Below are 17,542 nucleotides of genomic sequence, written 5' to 3'. Positions count from 1 at the left end.
CATCTTGAGACAGAGTGAAATAAGAAGCTGACGAGCAGTACTTGGTATGAAATTTAATTCTTTAACTGTTGAACTCAAATTTCAACTAAAACGTGAGCAATGGCAACAGGGTAAATTACTTTCACACACTGACAGTTTTGGGTGCAAAACACTTAATAGGTTTCTTTATATGTTGGCTGAAAACTTGGTTTGTCTTAGTGTTTTTCTGCCTCTAAACGATAAAATTAAACTGAGGATTTTAGAAGAGATGGCTTCTAAAAGATTAAGGCTTGGAAGAGATGCCTGAGGGGTTAAAATAAAGGATCTAGCAAGACTGATAAACTATGGACTAAAACTAGAACCCTTAAGTCTTTACACAGATGTTAAAATGCTTGCTCTCCCTGATGACTGAAGTCATGTGTAAGTCACTCATATACATGAAATGCTCATTCTATGACATCAGAAAAGCTAAGCCCTATCAGCTGCTTTTGATTGTGGCACGAAAGTTTTCCTAAGTCTTACTTCTACTATAAGGGCGAAACAGATCTTCTCAAAGTGCTAGTACACAGAGCACAGCAGAAAAAAAAAAACCCAAAATACTATCACCTCCTTTCAAAACTCACTGATTATAAAGCAATTAGGAGATGAAAAGCTCCACAAACTGCTGTATTTTGTAACACAGGGCACCAGAGCTACAAGGAACCTTGATGATCACCCAATGCAACTGTTTAATGGGAGAAAAAGCCACGTCTCAGAAACCGTTCTAACCGATCATGTGCGGGATGGGCCTGTCTAGAAGGATGCATATGGCGGCAGTCAGCCACAGAGCAGGAATGGTGAGAAGCCAGCTCTGAGCATGGCAGGAGGTGACGAGACCCGCTCATCAGGAACAGTGGCCGCACAGGACACGGGACTCGGACTCTGCAGCCACTGACTGCATAGGTGATGCTTGGTGGGAGTGATGAGTTCTCTGAGGAACTCGGCTCCAGACACTCACACTAAGGCCTGGCATTCGGCCAACTGGGTTGGATCCCTGTACTTCACCAGGAGTGAGTCTGGCCAGATAGACCCAACACCTGTGTATGCGTATATCTCACACACACACACACACACACACACACACACACACACACACACACACACACACACACACACACACACACACACACACTTGCATGGCCTCAGCTCCCAAAGCACCACGTAGCCGTGCTCTAAAAATACAACTGTGGGATTGTATAATGAAGTGCAAATAAAAGCACATCCAGGTTATCATTATTATTCTCTTTCTAAGGAAAGAGAATAACTGCTAGAGTGATAGTACAATAGGCATGGCATTTGCCTTGTGAGTGGGTGACCCAGATTTTATCCCTGGCATCCCATATGGTGCCCTGAGCACAGCCAAGAGTGATCTCTGAGCACAGAGCAGCAGTAAGCCCTGGGCATAGCTGGGTGTGGCCCCCCAAATCAAAACCAAACCAAAAATAAAAGAGAGAGAAAGAGAATGAGAGAAAAGAAGAATATATCTACTGAAGATACAGCTAGAATAACAGTAGTGAGGAAGTAGAAAATCTTCATTCTATTTTCTTATGTCTAGTTAGAATAGGTTTGGCAAACTCCCTGTGGCATATTCAACATGCCAAAAACAGTAACAATAACAGGTCTCATTCCCCTGACCCTGAAAGAGCCTCTAATCACTGGGAAAGACAAGTAAGGAGAGGCTGCTTTAGCAGGGCGGGGACAATGGAGACATTATTGGTGCCCACTCGAGTAAATCGATGGACAATGGGATGACAGTGATACAGTGATACAGTTAGGTTAATCAATCTATTTTCAAAACCCTATATTTAATTTTTTCAGCTTTATTTAAGTAATACATAACATTCAGTATTTTTATTCTACTGGAAAATTTTGTATTGATACCAGGAAAAAAACATGCATGTTTCTAAAAACATACAATTTCTACTATTTCTGGTGTCACACAATCTTCACATTTTATACAAATTTAAAACTATGTCCTTCATGCTCAGGTAAAGCAACTCCAGATACTGTCAAACCAACGTTTGAATAAGTGATTTTGCTCAACCACCAGTGAAGTACCACCAGCAAAATACAGTTGCACTGGTCTGAAGAGAAACCGCTCTTCCATCCTTACTCTGCCTACTCCACGTGTGTACTCAACCATGAAAATTGGTGGGAAGGTGATGCTGCTTAAAAGTTTACATGGTTTCACTGTTCGGAGTTGACCAGACCCACGCAGGGCATACGGACTGTTTCTAAGTAATCACATGCACTCAGATACTACCTGAAAATGACACTTTGTAAGTCAAAGGGGTATTCGATGATGCCCGTGGTGGGGACTCGAACTCGAAGTACATCCTGTTGTGTAGGCAGGTATGTCGGATCAGCAACTCGGTCTAAGTCATTCAGATAGCTGCAAGGAAGAGGAGAGACACAGGGAAGGTCAGAGACACACCACACTTAACCTCACACCTGACTATCATTTCCCGAGATTTTGCACACACATTATGAGGGAGTGTAGGTCTATGATTCCTTATCGTATGTGGAGGGCCAGGCAATCATGACCAGAATGAGAATACAGGAGTACAGGCTCTTCTTCTTCTTCTTCTTTTTTTTAATATCACCACAAAGAAGCTGTCTTGTGCCACCTCTCTGAAGCCTAACCCTTGTCAGTCATGGATCTCTTCTCTATCAGTATGATTATGTCATTTCACAAATGCTGCACAGCATTCATTTTTCTTGTGCTTCAAAGTGTAAGAAGTAATTTGCAACATTTGGGAATGATGTTATTTAATATAACTGGAAAAAGTGACTATTCTGTGCACCAGCCTTTTAATTTCTAAGAATAACCCCATTCTCTTTGGAAGGCTGGTGCACAGATACAGTACTGAAACATAAAACTACAACATGTATATGTAGAGTAAACATAATGTGTGAAAAGGAAGAAAAAAATGGAACCATGAACAGGGTCAAAGGCATCAGATTCTCAATCTTCGTGTCCACAAACCATGCAGGGAGTACTAAGACAGGACCCAGAAAATGCCCAGCATAAGCCTGGTGAAACTCAGCAGCCACAGACTTAGCTGACACGACTCTGGATAAGCACTCTGCCCTACCCTTCATCACTCCTGCCTTGGTACTTCCACATCATTTGTTGCATGTTGGATTTCCCATGTTGAGGTTCATTTTTGGCGTTATTTAAATACCATTCTTGCTAAGTAGTATTTCTGTATTAATGATATTATATTTAAAACTGAATGTTGAAAACAATTTTAACATTGTCTTTGAGTTTCACGGAATAATAAATCTAATTTGAACAAGAAAATGATATTATTGTTTGTTTGTTTTGTTGTGGGGCCATACCCTGCAGTGCTCAGGGTTTACTTCTGGCCCTGATTGAGGGTCACGCGTGGCGGGCTCAGGGACCATATGGAATGCCAGGATCACACACCTTACCTGCTGTATCACTGCTCTGACCCCAGGAAATGATATTATTGCCCCTCTGAGGCATATCAATACTTTAAGACAAAATAATTATCTGCCTGGGCATTCCTCCCACATGGCAATAAGTCCTCACACCAGACACATCAGCGATGGCTGAGCTGGCAATACACTGACTGTTAACTTGTATAAATATTTCAATATCTTTATCATATGACTGGCTGGGGGACTGAGGAAAGGGTGCCAGGAGACTCTGGACACGACAGACAGAAGATGTAAACATGGCTCTGAAAAACTCAAACATCTATTTGGAAATCCACGAGACCACCCTCACCATTTAATGACCAAATCCAAACCCTGAATTCGGATCAGAGACTCAGGGAACTTCTCAGTTCACCAGGAAGCGAGCTCAGAAACCTGTTTCAACGCAATGCCAAGGGCAGGGTGAGCATCAGCGGGTTGAAGATGCGTGTGCGGGGTGGCGCCCCGTGGGAAAGCTGACCGGTGGTTGGTTTCGTGAGGATGAATGGACCATGCACCAGTGGTTCTCACTCCCTTTGCCCGGGAAGCTTTCAAGAACCCTCACTGGAAGTGAGTAATGACAGTCACAATGCACTTCAGCATCTCCCTCCACTCTTTTCGAGTCAGAGGGCAGACAGAGCGCCCTGAACATACGGTGGTGAGACGGAGGCGGAGTGCACACAGTCCCCGAAAGGACTCTCAGGGCATCTGCTCCACCGTGTTGCCAGTGACGCTTTGCGCGAATGCAGGTGCATCAACTGACGGGAGCATCGCTGCAGGCAGGAAGACTGTCTTGAGGATGCCCTTTGCTCCTAGTTAATGTCACCACAAGTCACAGAGTCCAAGGGCTCCATAACTTCTACTCCCTGACACCTGCTTGCTGGGACTGCAGTCTGCCCCTGGCTCCCAGGACAGCCGTGATCATGGAAGCGCCGTTCCCCATAGGGCTTCAGGGCCTGGCCCTACCTGAGCGGTGCAGATTGGTTCTCTGCACTCGCTTCAAAGGGAAAGAAAAAAAAAAAAACTAAAAGGAGGGGCTGGAGAGATAGCACAGCGGGTAGGGCGTTTGCCTTGCACTCGGCCGACCCGGGTTCAAGTCCCAGCATCCCATATGGTCCCCTGAGCACGGCCAGGGGTAATTCCTGAGTGCAGAGCCAGGAGTAACCCCTGTGCATCGCCAGGTGTGACCCAAAAAGCCAAAAAAAACGAAAAAACAAAAAAAACCTAAAAGGAGCTGTTTCAAGGTCCGCCAGTTATCATTTACAGCAGCTTGGAACTCAACCCAACCAGGAAGAAGGCAGAAACCAAAGAAACCATCTCCTGCAAGCAAACATCAAATGATCTGCTTCCCTGAGGAGCTGGGCCCGGCGGCAGCAGTGTGGACCATCTGTGCGGGCAGACAAACAGGCACAGGGAACTGCTACCCCCAGCCCAAGGCTGCACTAGTGCTGAGGGCACTTGCACCATCATCCATATTCCCCATTCATTTTCGGAGGATTAAAATCTGTTTAATCCTCCGAAAATGGGAGTTGTGGCACCAAGAGGCCCAGCATCCTTTGTTGCTGCTCTTGTCGTCTTCGGAGAGAAGGGAATGGACAGTCCCATAAATGAACTGCGGTTTGCATGGAAACTCTCCATATTCTGAGGAACAAAGTGGGAGGGGGGAAGGGGTTTGCGGGTTCGTATCGAATTATTCCATTCACTAAACCTTGCACAAAGCACCACCGAGGGCTGAACGCATTTAGACCGCAGTGTAAATTCAGGGAGTTAATTTTAGCTCTGCTTTGTTTTGTAGGACTGGTTCTGAGTGGCTGCTGAGGTCATTCTCAGGGTGGTGCTATGGTGACAGGCGCAAGGTCCATTTCCAGGCCGTGGATGTGTGACAAGTAGCTGGCACAGCATTCTCCAGGGTCAGGAAAAGCTTTGTGGTATCACACACAAGACTTACCGAACTGCTCGGAGACAAGACACAGTGAAGGATCCACTAGAAATGGGCTCAGCTGGCTAAAGTCACTTCCCTCTCCCTCTGACCACTCACAGGGATGGAGCATCCTGCCATGGCTTTGAGACGTTTAATAATCGATAACTTGACAGCTGATTTTAAAAATGATTTTCTTCTGCATGTGATAGACCCTAACTGGGCAGGGGTCCATGAGTCTTGGCTGGTCCATCAATATTCAGCTGGGGCCAGAACAAAGCAAATACATAACATGAGATCCAAATCAGAACTTTTATTTGGGGAGAGGGTGGATTACTGTTGTGGTCAGAAGAGCAGCTTCTATACCTTGTAAGAGAAAACAAAGGCTCTGACAAATTGTGACTATCTTTACACAATTAGCTCTCTGGACTACTACGTGCGTGTGTTATGGAATAAGTAAATTTTGAACTAAAATGCTTTTGATAAATATGAAGACGCTGCAGAAAGGAAAAGCAGCATTTGTTTTTATAATAACGGTGCTTCCTGTTCTTCTTTAGGGCCTGGCTAAATTATGTAATTGATATTATCTGTTTATACCCATCGTTCTCGAGTTGTTAGGCCTTGGAATCCCAATTCAGGGAAAACTGAGGGAGTAGTACTATGGTAACAGACAAATTCTGACACATCTGCTTTAATGGAACAGAGAGAATGCTGAAGGGTTTTGGTGAAAAGCAATGCAACAACAAGGATTTATGGAGCAAATAAAAACCCAACCATCTTTTTCCTGTCATGCCAGGACCCCTGCAATTTAACAGCACAGTCTGGCCATGACATTCCAATAGGGACCTGGGCTAGAAAATTCCCAAGAGAGGATCCCCGCCTGCAAAACTTTTACCAACTCCAAGGAAAAAAGAGGGTTATGCGAGGAAGAGAAATGATGGGATCGATTAGGAATGGCATGAATGTTTATACTTTTTTTTGATAGTTGTTTTCTAAGAACCTCTTTAAACTATTCCTAATACTTGGTGATAAAACATTCTTCTCTCGTGTAATCTGCATGAAACAATTAAGGAAATCATGCCACCGAATTATAAATAAATATAAAACTGCTACTTTCTTTATACATATTACTTCAGAGTCATGTCTGACTAGAAGAAAAAAGAAATAATTATGGGGATATAAACCGTGACTTCAAAGGATGAAAAATATAGAACAACTTAAAAGTCACAAAAATATTATGTTCAAATAACATTAATGTATTTTCTCTCTTGAATGGTTTCAAAAGGAATTCCAATTGTTCTTTAGTTTTAGTTATCAGTAACAATTTCAAAAAGACCTTCAAATTTAATTTAAGCTCCAACTTCAGGAGTCTGCTTAAAATTTTTAATCAAAAAGGAACAGACACAGGGATAGAGAGAGAGGCCAATGGGCAGGAGTACATGCAGTGGGGTACCTGAACTCTCGGGTCTGCCTGGACACCCCCCAAAGCATGCTGGGAACCACGCCCAGCTCCTCCAGGAGTGACCACCTGACACTACCATGCGTGCCCACCCACAAAACCAAAAGAAAAGGAAAATGAAAAGGTAAATTAGTAAATAAATGAAAAAAAAATCCCACCACCTATGACTGGCAAGAGAACTGAAATCTAAATCATGAAAACTTTAAATCAGGGAGCTTGTTTTAGTATGGAAGAGAATAAAAAATAGCAAAGCTAATGCGACAAGCGGAAGATGTTTCCCTGAAAGTGGGGTTGAAAACTTAATGCAAGTAATAAGCATACAACCCTCAAGAATTAAGGCCTCTGGGGCAAATACCTGTGGGTGGTGAGTGGCAAAAACAAAACAAAAAGCATAAACTCTGACATTAGCAATCAGCCCAAATAAACAGTGTGAAAATAAAAATGGCCCATTGGGCATCAAGAGTAGCATGTGCTGTGTGACTGGGATTTGAACGCTTCCATTCAGGCTTCCAATTCAGAGCTGAAGTCAGCTATTGGATGCCGCTGTTGCATCAAAAATTACTTTGGGTAGAAGTTCACATTTTTAGTTATTGAAAAGAAGGTTAGGAAAACTAGGTCGACTTCATTTAAAACATTTTTTATGAAGACCTCATTGTGAGCGCATGAGTCTTCTGGGAGCTGGAAGCTAGATCATGCCATGAGAGCTGACAGGACACTGTCACAAGCCATAGAAGAGAAGAAGAAACCAGAAGTACATGGTCACAGCAGAGTGGTATGTGACCACAAAGATACAAATGGAAAAAGCAAAAGATGATCAAAGGTCAAAGGGAACTTAAAGGGAAACAAGGTGCCCTCAGCGGGCGGACCCCCTGGTCCTGAGAAGCTGGCTACTACGCTGACTAACAGCGAAGGGTACTGCCGGCCCTGCTGCTTTCCATGGGTCACACCTAGTACTGCTCGGGTGTGACTTCTGGCTCTTGCACTCAGGGATCACTCCTAGAGAGCTTGGGGGACCTTAGGGGATGCCAGGGATCAAATCTGGGTTGGCTGTGTGCAAGGCCCTACCTGCTGTACTATCTCTGGCTCCAATTCTTATGACTCCTGAAGAGCTACTTGTTTTGGGTAAATCAAGCACAGCAGATAGGGCGTTTGCCTTGCACGCAGCCAACCCAGGTTCAACTCCTCTGTCCCTCTCAGAGAGCCCGGCAATCTACTGAGAGTATCCTGCTCACACGGTAGAGCCTGGTAAGCTACCCGTGGTGTATTCAATATGCCAAAAACAGTAACAAGTCTCACAATGGAGACGTTACTGGTGCCGCTTGAGCAAATCGATGAACAATGGGACGACAGTGCCACAATGCCTCTTAATACCTGGCATACCACGGGCCACATTTAGGAAGTTATGGTATTCGTTAGATAATGTTTCCAATACAAAACTGCATGTTTAAAACAAAAATGATTCATGGGGAGCAAGGAAGTGTCAATCTCATAGAGAAGAATGAAAATTGCTCAAGGGAGAATATTCTACAGATACAATCATGCATTCATTTTGATCTTTTTTCTTTTGCAGGGGTGGGTGGGAGGGTTTGGGATCATACCCTACAGTTCTCAGGAGGCCATATTGGGTTGTGGGGATGGAACCGAGTTGGCCAGGTGCCAGGATACAGCCCTCCTGTACTGATTCCCAGGCCATAGACATTTCAACTTTCCTTTCCCAAAGAACTAAACCAACACTGAAAGTCAGATTTTTAGATCAAATTAAACATGTCACATGAAGACGGTACAACTTTATTTGTAAGTACCTTCAGCATTTTGTGAATCTTCTATTTGGTCCAAAAACCTAAGCCAGAGAAACCATCAATTTCAAATGGGAATCAGGTCCCACAGTTATGTGTCTCTCAGCACTGGCCACAGTAAACAGACTCTCCAGGATATTGTCCAAACAAATAAGCTGACTTTATAACTAAAAACAAGAATAAGACAAGAGATGAACAGATATAAAGAAGAGAGAGGGGTGCTGAAGGACTATATAAGGGTAAGACATGCGCCTTGCAAAAGACAGAGCTGGTTTCATTTCTGGCACTGCATATAATTCTAAGGTGACCCCTGAGCACAGAGCCAGGAGCAAGCCCTGAGCACAGCTCAGTGTGACCTATCCGCCTCCCAACCAAGACAGAGAGAGAGAGAGAGAGAGAGAGAGAGAGAGAGAGAGAGAGAAGAGAGAGAGAGAGAGAGAGAGAGAGAGAGAGAGAGAGAGAGAGAGAGAGAGAGAGAGAGAGAGAGAGAGAGAGAGAGAGGGGAAGTTTTGAATTAGGTGTCTTTTCTTTTGTTCATTTATCTATCTCTTCCATAGTAACTTCATTCTGGATATTCTGTTCTGTTCTTTGGCCACACCCAGTGGTGTTCAGGGAACCACATGGGGTGCTGAGAAACCAAACCCGGGTTGGCCATGTGCAAAACAAACACCCTACCCACGATACTATCTCTCTGGCCCTTATGTTAACTTCCAAAGCTGTTCTCAATTTTTGTTTGTTTTCAGGCCACACCAGGAGGTATTCAGGGCCCAATCCTGGCTTCACACTCAGGAATCTCACCCGGCAGAGCTTGGGGGGACACATTGGGAGGCCAAGGATCAAACTTGGGCGGCTGCCTGCAAGACTATCTCTCCAGCCCCGCTCTGTTAACTAATTTTGACACAATTTTATGTTTCTAAATCATCATAAAGAACATTAGAATATTCTTCCCCGACCCCCCCCATCAGTCTTGAAATGCAATGGCAATACTTAATTCATTTATTTTACACATGCTGTCGACAATCTGTTACATATTAAATTTAAAGCATTGTGGGTGTTGGGTGATAGAGCAGGGGGGAGGTGGGCACAGGGGCTTGATACAAAACATGTATGTGCGTATGAATATGTATTTGCCTCTGGGGCCATCAGGCTACCTGGGAAATGACGACACCACAGAAGAATCAATTAAGAAATAATGAAGTGCCAAGTCATGGGCCGTTAACCAAGGATGTGGTAAGAAGGGAAAGAGACGACAAACAATGGCACTGAAGGGTGCTGCAGAGACAGACGTGGCGAGGGCACGGGTTGCTCCTGCAGAGAGAAGGAACCTGGCATCGGAAGAGCGGCAGGAGAGACGGGAGACGGCAAGGCACCACGTGCACTCAGCCCTCCTCACTCAGAGTCTCACACACAAGGCACCGGACTCGGTGCCGGGAAAAAGCTCAGTGGAAGCCAAGGGAGGACTCGCTCCTCGAGGAGCCCGTGGTCTGGCAAGGGACACACCCAGGGCCAGTGGCCAGCAAGTTCCAGTGATCAGAGCCTCGAGTAAATCAGAGCAGAAGGGGGCAGAAGAGAGCCTGTGTCTCACTCTGAGGCCGTCCGAAGCAGGGTGCTGGTGCTCTCGGGACAGAAGCCTCCTCTGGCTGGGGCTGCAGACAGAGCCGAGGCAGGGTATCTGGCCCCACACGCAGCGACTCTGTTTCACCCCACATGGTCCCCAGGGCCTGCCAGGAGTGAGCCCTGAGCAGAGCCAGGTGGAAGGCAGACGTGGTCCCAAACAAAACAACAAAAGGGAAGCTTCCTTTAGTCAGGATGAGCAGGTTAAACTCATTACTAAACTAGTTACAAATCAGGATCAAAAGTTCACTTTATATCAAGAAACCATAGAGATGATGAAGCACATCAGGATCAGACAACCAGAACCGGGCTTGGTGATGGGAGTACAAATAAAGGGAATGGGGCTCTCTCTTCCCCTAGATAAATCGCGCACCCTGACAGAAGCCTGCCAGTCTTGTCCTGGGTTATTAAAGTCATTACTATTAAAACTTATTATTATTAAAAATTAAGTTCTTAAAACATATTTGACTCAACTGTACTAGCTGGAGTTCATTGTGGAAGACACTGGATTTAAAACAATATATTTTGGTTTTTCCTTCTGCTTGCTTGCTTTACTCCTGCAAAGTCCATTAGGAAATAGAACTTATTAGAAAACAAAGTGAAACAAAAATAGAATACGTCACCGCACTGAAAACTGACACCCTGTGTTATTAGTAGCACTTTAAAAGAAAACCAACATATTCAAAATCATTGCCTTCATCACTGCTCAAGACCCATGTTTAGGAATTCATAAACAAAATAATCTACTTGTTCCTGGTGATCACAGTGAATGTGGAGGAGGTACTGGGTTTCCACTGGATTGCACACAATAATTCTTTTTCAAGAAAGGCAGTTTACTGTAAAATAATTCAAGGATTCTGGGATTCCGAAGAATCGAAGAATCCAGAGGTTGCAGACCAATGTGTTGCCTGCTGGAAATGCGGCTTCCGTAGCTGAAGGACCAGAAGCAGCAAATGGGTGGGGGGAACTGTATCTGCGGCCTGGCTTTGACCTAATGTTCTAACATGCCTGCCTCTCTAGTCGGCCTCCTGAATCTGCGGCAGGTCTATGCTTCTGTCTTATCATCACATGAGCAGCACGACTGGGATTGGGTGGACATGAGTCAAAGCTGTGGAGTTCAAGTCTGATTCACCAGTCAGGAACTCTTTCACAAGGTTATCACTTCAAGAAGGATTTGGTCTGGTAGGAAGTAGCTGTGCTAAAAATCTTAAAATTCCATTTGTGGGGCCCGATAGATAGTGCAGGTGTTAGGGTGCTTGTCTTGCATGTGGAAGACCCTGGTTTGATCCCGGGCCCCCATATGATCCTCCAAGCCCCGCCAAAAATGATCCCTGAGCATAGATCCAGGGTAGCCTGGAACACCACTGGGTGTGGCCCCCAAATCAACCTGAATGCTCTTTGCATTTTATTTTACTTATTTATTTATTTATTTATTTATTTATTTATTTTTAATTTTTTTAATTTTATTGACTCACCGTGAGATAGTTACAAGCTTTCATGATTGGGTTACAATCTCACAATGATCAAACACCCATCCCTCCCCCAGTGCACATTCCCCACCACCAATATCCCGGGCTCATTGCACTTTAAATTCAACATTCAAATTTCCTATGCATTTTGAAAATTAAGAATAAAGTTATAAATAAACTCCAAAGCCGATTCATGTCTAAGTCAATTTATTCATGGACTTTGGATTTCTGGGCTCAGAAACACATGAAACTTTGAAGGTTTCTGATCAATTAACTCCATGGAGGACTTCAGTAAAACAACATGAGGGGTTATTTGGTCTCTTGCTGTGAACACGGACACAGCGGCCTTTCTCCACAAGCCAGTGGGAATTCTCTCTTTTTGCTACATGCCAGACTGAGAACTGTTGTCTGGGTAATGTCAGAGAGTTTGGGTACTGTAGGCAGTGGACTCATCTGACCTGCTGTCTCATGATATTAGCAGCTGGTGAACCCGAGAAAACAAAAAGGGTAAACCTACAGCCATCTGTTTATTATGCACTTTATCTAAACATACTCAAGCCTCTAGGACTTTTCTACCTGGGTTCGATGCTGGCACCCCATATGGTCCCCGAGCCCACCGGGAGTGATCCTAAGAACAGAGCCAGTGATAAGCCCTACGCACTGCTCGGTGTGGCCCCAAAACAAAGCCAACAAAACCAACAGGCTGGGGTTCTGGGGCTGGAGAAGGTGAAGGCACTTGCCCTTGTGTGTGGCTAACGGGGTCCCATCCTGGTACTGCACAGCCTATGCTAACTGGGAACGAGGGAGAACCCCCAGGGCTTGCTCCTGAGCACTGTGAGGTGTGGCTAAACTGCCTGAACCCTCAAATGAAAAATAAAATTGGTTTCCAGGGACATCAAGTTTTCATTCTAGTGCTGCTCTGTTTACCGCTGCATGGCCCCGAGCAAGCTGCACCGTCTCTGAGAACTGACTTCCTCCTTGTGTGAGGGGACAGAAACAGGCTTCCTTCTCTGAGAGAGGGCTTGTCAGTGACTAGAAGCGAACACACTGTGAGTGACCAGACACTCTCAGGATTTCGCAGACCTCTGAAAGCAGTAGGAAAACACCAGGATGCTCTCAGCTCTGAAAATTCAGTTGATCTACGAAGTCAAAAAGATACAGTGCCCACATTCTGCCCACAGAAGAAATGGCACCCGCCCATCAGTGCACTATGGGGCAATCACTTATACTGGGGAAACAGAAGCAGCAAGAAGAGGGTGGAGGAGAGGAGCCTGCAGCCAGCACACAGACACACACACACACACACACACGTCCAAGGCAGACACCAAGTGGCATGATGTGTGACTGGCTCACTTGCTCCCTTCAGACCTGGCCTTCTGGACCAGGACCTGAGGCAGGAGGGAGGGAGGGGAGTGTGGGAGCAGGGTGGGGGTGGGGGATCCAGCAGAGAGACCAGCACAGTGTGCGCAAGGTCTGTTCACTCAGACCATGGCCTTTGGACAAGGGTACGGCCAGGTCCAGTTCAGAGTCCAGGAAGCAAGGTGCGCTCTTGATCTACAGCCCAAGAAGAGAAGACTGCGTGAATGATGGTACATCTACACAACGGAATATGATGCAGCCACCAGGACCAGCGAAGTCATGAAATTTGACAATAAAGGGACAGACATGGAGAGTATCATGCTGAGTGAAATGAGTCAGAAGAAGAGGGACAGACTTAGAAGGACTGCATTCATTTGTGGGATACAAAAAACACAGCATATAAGACGAATACCCAAGGACAGTAGAAACAAAGGCAGGAAGGACTGGTCCATGGTTAGAAGCCTGTTCCCAGTGGTTGGAGGGACGGCAGTTTAGAAGAGAGAAGGGACCACTGTGACAAGGACAGCTGGAAATCAGCACTAGAGAACTGAGAGTTGAAAGTAGGTAAAGAGATAAATACAATCATGTTTTAGTACCTGTATGGCAAACTATAATGGCAAAGGGAAAGAGAGCAAGTGAGAGAGGGGGGAGAAAGGAGAGGGAGAGAGGGAGACAGACAGGAAAATAATGAGAGAGAGAGAGAGAGAGAGAGAGAGAGAGAGAGAGAGAGAGAGAGCACCAGAAATGATGCAGGAATGCAGAAAGTTGGCTTCCATTCCAAGCCCCTCCATTCGCTCTCAATCTCACTCTTTCACTCCTTACACTGTCCTAGAAGTGATGAGTTTACTTACAAGAGAGAAGTCAGGAAGGACAAGGGTGGCACAAGCGCTGCAGATAGAGGAGGGAATTCCGCCCAGTTGCTCTGGGACAGTTAGTCGGGATCTAGAAGTCAGAATGTGCCCTAACAGCACTGCCTGCAGAGGACCACAGGGCAAGGCACAGGGGGCCCTGGAACACGCTGTGAACACGGCAGTGACCCGGCAACAGAGAGCTTCCTGGCCAGAGGACGGGACTAGCAGGGGAGACCACAGGGGTCCCAGCCGCAGGCTGCCAGGCACAGGGTCCCGCAGCAGGTGGCCAGGATGCTCAGGTCTGTTCTACAGTGATGTCTGCTGAGACACCCAGGACAGAGCGGGAAGCTGGTCTCCTGGTACAAATCCTCACATAACTGGCAGGCTCACACGGACTCTGTTCTGCATTAGCAGAGGCTTCTGGAGAAAGTAAAGACAATAAAAACAGAGACCAGAGCGAAGGTACAGTGGACAGGGAGGGCACTTGCCTGGTAGGCGGCCGACCCACGTTCAAGTTTTGGCACCCCAGATGGTCCTCTGTACTCTGCCAGAAGTGATCCCTGAGCACAGAGCAAGGAGTGTGCCTTGAGCACTGCCAGATGTAGCCCCCAAACAATAACAGCAACAACAATAAATATAAAAGAAAAACAAAACCCCCAGAAAACAAAGTAGTTGCTACCTAGTTTCAAGCAGTTCAGAGAAGCAAATGTCTTTGCTTGTCTACAATTCCCATAAGTGATAGGAAACCCCCTTTCAGGGACTCTCCTTCACTGCTGGTGGGAATGCCGACTGGTTCAACCCTTTTGGGAAACAGAATGGACACTTCTCAAAAAAATTAGAAACTGAGCTCCCATTTGACCCAGGAATACCATTTCTGGGAATATAACCCAGAGAGGCAAAAAAGTATAGTCAAAATGACATCTGCACTTGTATATTCATTGCAGCACTGTTTACAATTGACAGAATCTGGAAAAAACCTGAGTGCCCGAGAATGGATGTCTGGTTAAAGAAACAACGGTACATCTACACAATGGAATACTATGCAGCTGTTAGAAAGGATGAAGTCATGAGATTTGCATATAAGTGGATCAACATGGAAAGTATCATGTTAAGTGAGATGAGTCAGAAAGAGAGGAACAGACATAGAAATATTGCACTCATTTATGGAATATAAAGTAACAGAAAGGGAGAATAACACCCAAGAATAGTAGAGATGAATACCAGGAGGACTGCTGCACGGCTTGGAAACTCACCTCACATGCTGGGTGAAAAGGCAGCCCAGACAGAGAAGGGACCACCATGTATTGGGTGCTTGGAGGGCCTGCTCAGGATGGGAGATGCATGCTGAAAGTAGACTACAGACCGAATGATGGCCACTCAATACTTCTATTGCAAACCACGACACCCATAAGGAGACAGAGAAAAAAAAGGAATGGCCTGCCACAGAGGCGGGGTGGGGTGGGGGGAATGGGACAGGGGTGGTGGGAGGGATACTGGGATCATTGGTGGTGGAGGATGGGCACTGGTGAAGGGAAGGGTACTCAATCATTGTATGACTGAAACATAAGCACGAAAGTTTATAAGTCTGTAACTGTATCCCATGGTGATTCATTAAAAAAAAAGAAAGAAAGAAACATAGCTTATAACCACCGTTCTCCCCACCAACCCCACGCACTCTTAGGAATAAATTGCACTTAAAATTCAACAAACAAATAAACAAACAAAAAAAGAAACCCTTTCACTGAAAAGGTCCTGATCTGCCCTGACTAGACAGTCGCTGTAAGTTCAACACCTAGTCAGTTTAATGAGAGAACTGACAGGTCTACCTGTCCCTGGGAGATGCATTTTAGGACAATTCAACAGTACCAGATGAGGAGAAACCAGAAGCATGCCCACAGCGCAATCTTTAAAAATCCCTAGCTGGAGTCAGAACCATGGAGGGAAGAGTTGGTGGGGAACTGGAATCATTCAGTGACCACGTAACTACATATTGTCTCGGTGGCACAAGAAAAAACACCACTTTATTACAGAGGGTGTCAGTGCCCTAATACTGAACGGAACAGTCTTTGAAGTGGATTCCATTCATAATGCTACACTGGATCTATGCAAATTTTTCAATGTAAATTCATTCCAAGAGAATCTTGGATTATAGCAAGCCTAAGAGAAAGATGAGCAATTTAAAGATCACTTTCCTGGGGCTGGGGTGATAGTGCAGCAGGCAGGCATCAGCCTTGCACGCGGCTGCGTGCGTTCCACCCCGGACAGCCCAGAGGGTCCTTGGAGATGATCCCTGAGCACTGCCAGGTGTGGCCCAAAAAGGGCAGTAGAAAAACACAGAGAGATGAAGATGAGGGTGGAGGGGCAGCCGATCAGGGAAAGGCCAGCAGGCAGGAACAGGGACGCAGGCACAAACCCGACCACAGCAGGCGGAGCGATGGAGTGTGAAGCAGCAAGGGAACAGAAGGACGGGGGGCAGCCAGTAAAAGACAGACAGCTGGTCAAAGGTTGAGGGGGCAGATTTTGGAACAGACGAGAGCTGAGAGCATCTTTTCAGCTGCAGTCCCAGCAATTTCAAGAGTGGGAGCTCGGGAAGGAGGGAGAAGAGAAGGAGGGCGGGGAAAGCAGCAGGCGGAGGAAGACAAGGGCTGCGAGTTAGACAGGAGGCAGGAGGTGTGGACGCAGGAAACAGAGAATAAGGGAGAAGCCAAGCTGACATTTGGACACCCAGAGAGGGGAGGAGGGGGGAAGGCTACGCAGGCCGCCAGGTCACACCCCAGCCTTACCCGATGCACAGTCAGGGCAATCAATGAGGCCTGTCGAGACCAACATTTGTGGCTGACTTGAAACAAAGCCTCTGAGTGCCTGGTACTAGGGTCTGAGCAGGCTCAACTAGACTGAAACAGGAGAGTGGAACCATGCGTCCATCTCTGCTGCCTCAGACGCTCCTCGCCAGGGGTGCCTTCCCTGCTTGTCCCACAGGCGCCGTGCACCCACTGGAAGCCGCCGAGGTGGATGCTGGGTCACCATCACCAACGCTGACAGACATGCGGCTACACTCCAGCTCGGCATCTGTTAGCTAGAGCTCAGGCCACGTGAATCCAACAGGCAAGCCTTTACCTTTCCTGATCAGTGAGATTCAACCTTCAGAACTAATGGACCTTCCTGGGCTGTGCCTCTCCGCCAGCACGCGGATCCTGTTGGGTAGCTCAGTGAAGAATTCGGGAATGCACGCTCAGACCCTGTGTGATTTTCCTGCACAGACAGACCCATCTACTTCGTATTAACACAGAGCACGGTCAGCCTCTGGGTCTGGACGCTCCCAAGTCTGAAGTGTTAGGAGCCAGAGCCAAGCCTGTTTGCAGTTCTCCGTGTGGGCAGCTGTTTTCTAACATGCAGAGAAGGAAAGAACTGTTCTGAAAGATACTCAGACACAGTCTGGGTCCCAGTGGTGTATGTGCTAGAGGCATCACTAGTTACAATCTGGGGGAGTTAAATGCGGTGCTGAAGGCAGAGTCCAAGTTCTCAGCTTGTTTTTACAATAGAAAACAAAGAAATACTCCCCTCCACCCCCCAGCCCGTGACTCAAGACATGGGTCCCTTACAAAATGGTCTGGCCC

At 46.2% G+C, this 17,542-nt stretch overlaps 1 protein-coding gene across 1 annotated transcript in view; it reads right to left on the bottom strand.

Annotated features, from left to right (window-relative positions):
• Window positions 1–17,542, bottom strand: part of LOC101557809 (guanine nucleotide-binding protein G(q) subunit alpha) — a 255,180-nt gene that overhangs the window by 50,441 nt on the left and 187,197 nt on the right. Inside the window, exon 4 of the mRNA XM_055124190.1 lies at window positions 2,282–2,410. Coding sequence (XP_054980165.1) covers window positions 2,282–2,410 — 129 coding nt within the window. The remainder of the gene's footprint in view (window positions 1–2,281; window positions 2,411–17,542) is intronic.

Source organism: Sorex araneus, chromosome 1 (genome assembly GCF_027595985.1).
Source record: "Sorex araneus isolate mSorAra2 chromosome 1, mSorAra2.pri, whole genome shotgun sequence".
In the NCBI taxonomy this organism is placed as follows: Eukaryota; Metazoa; Chordata; class Mammalia; order Eulipotyphla; family Soricidae; genus Sorex; species Sorex araneus.
Note: the sequence above shows the minus strand (reverse complement) of the source record. Positions and strands in the feature narration are given on the sequence as shown.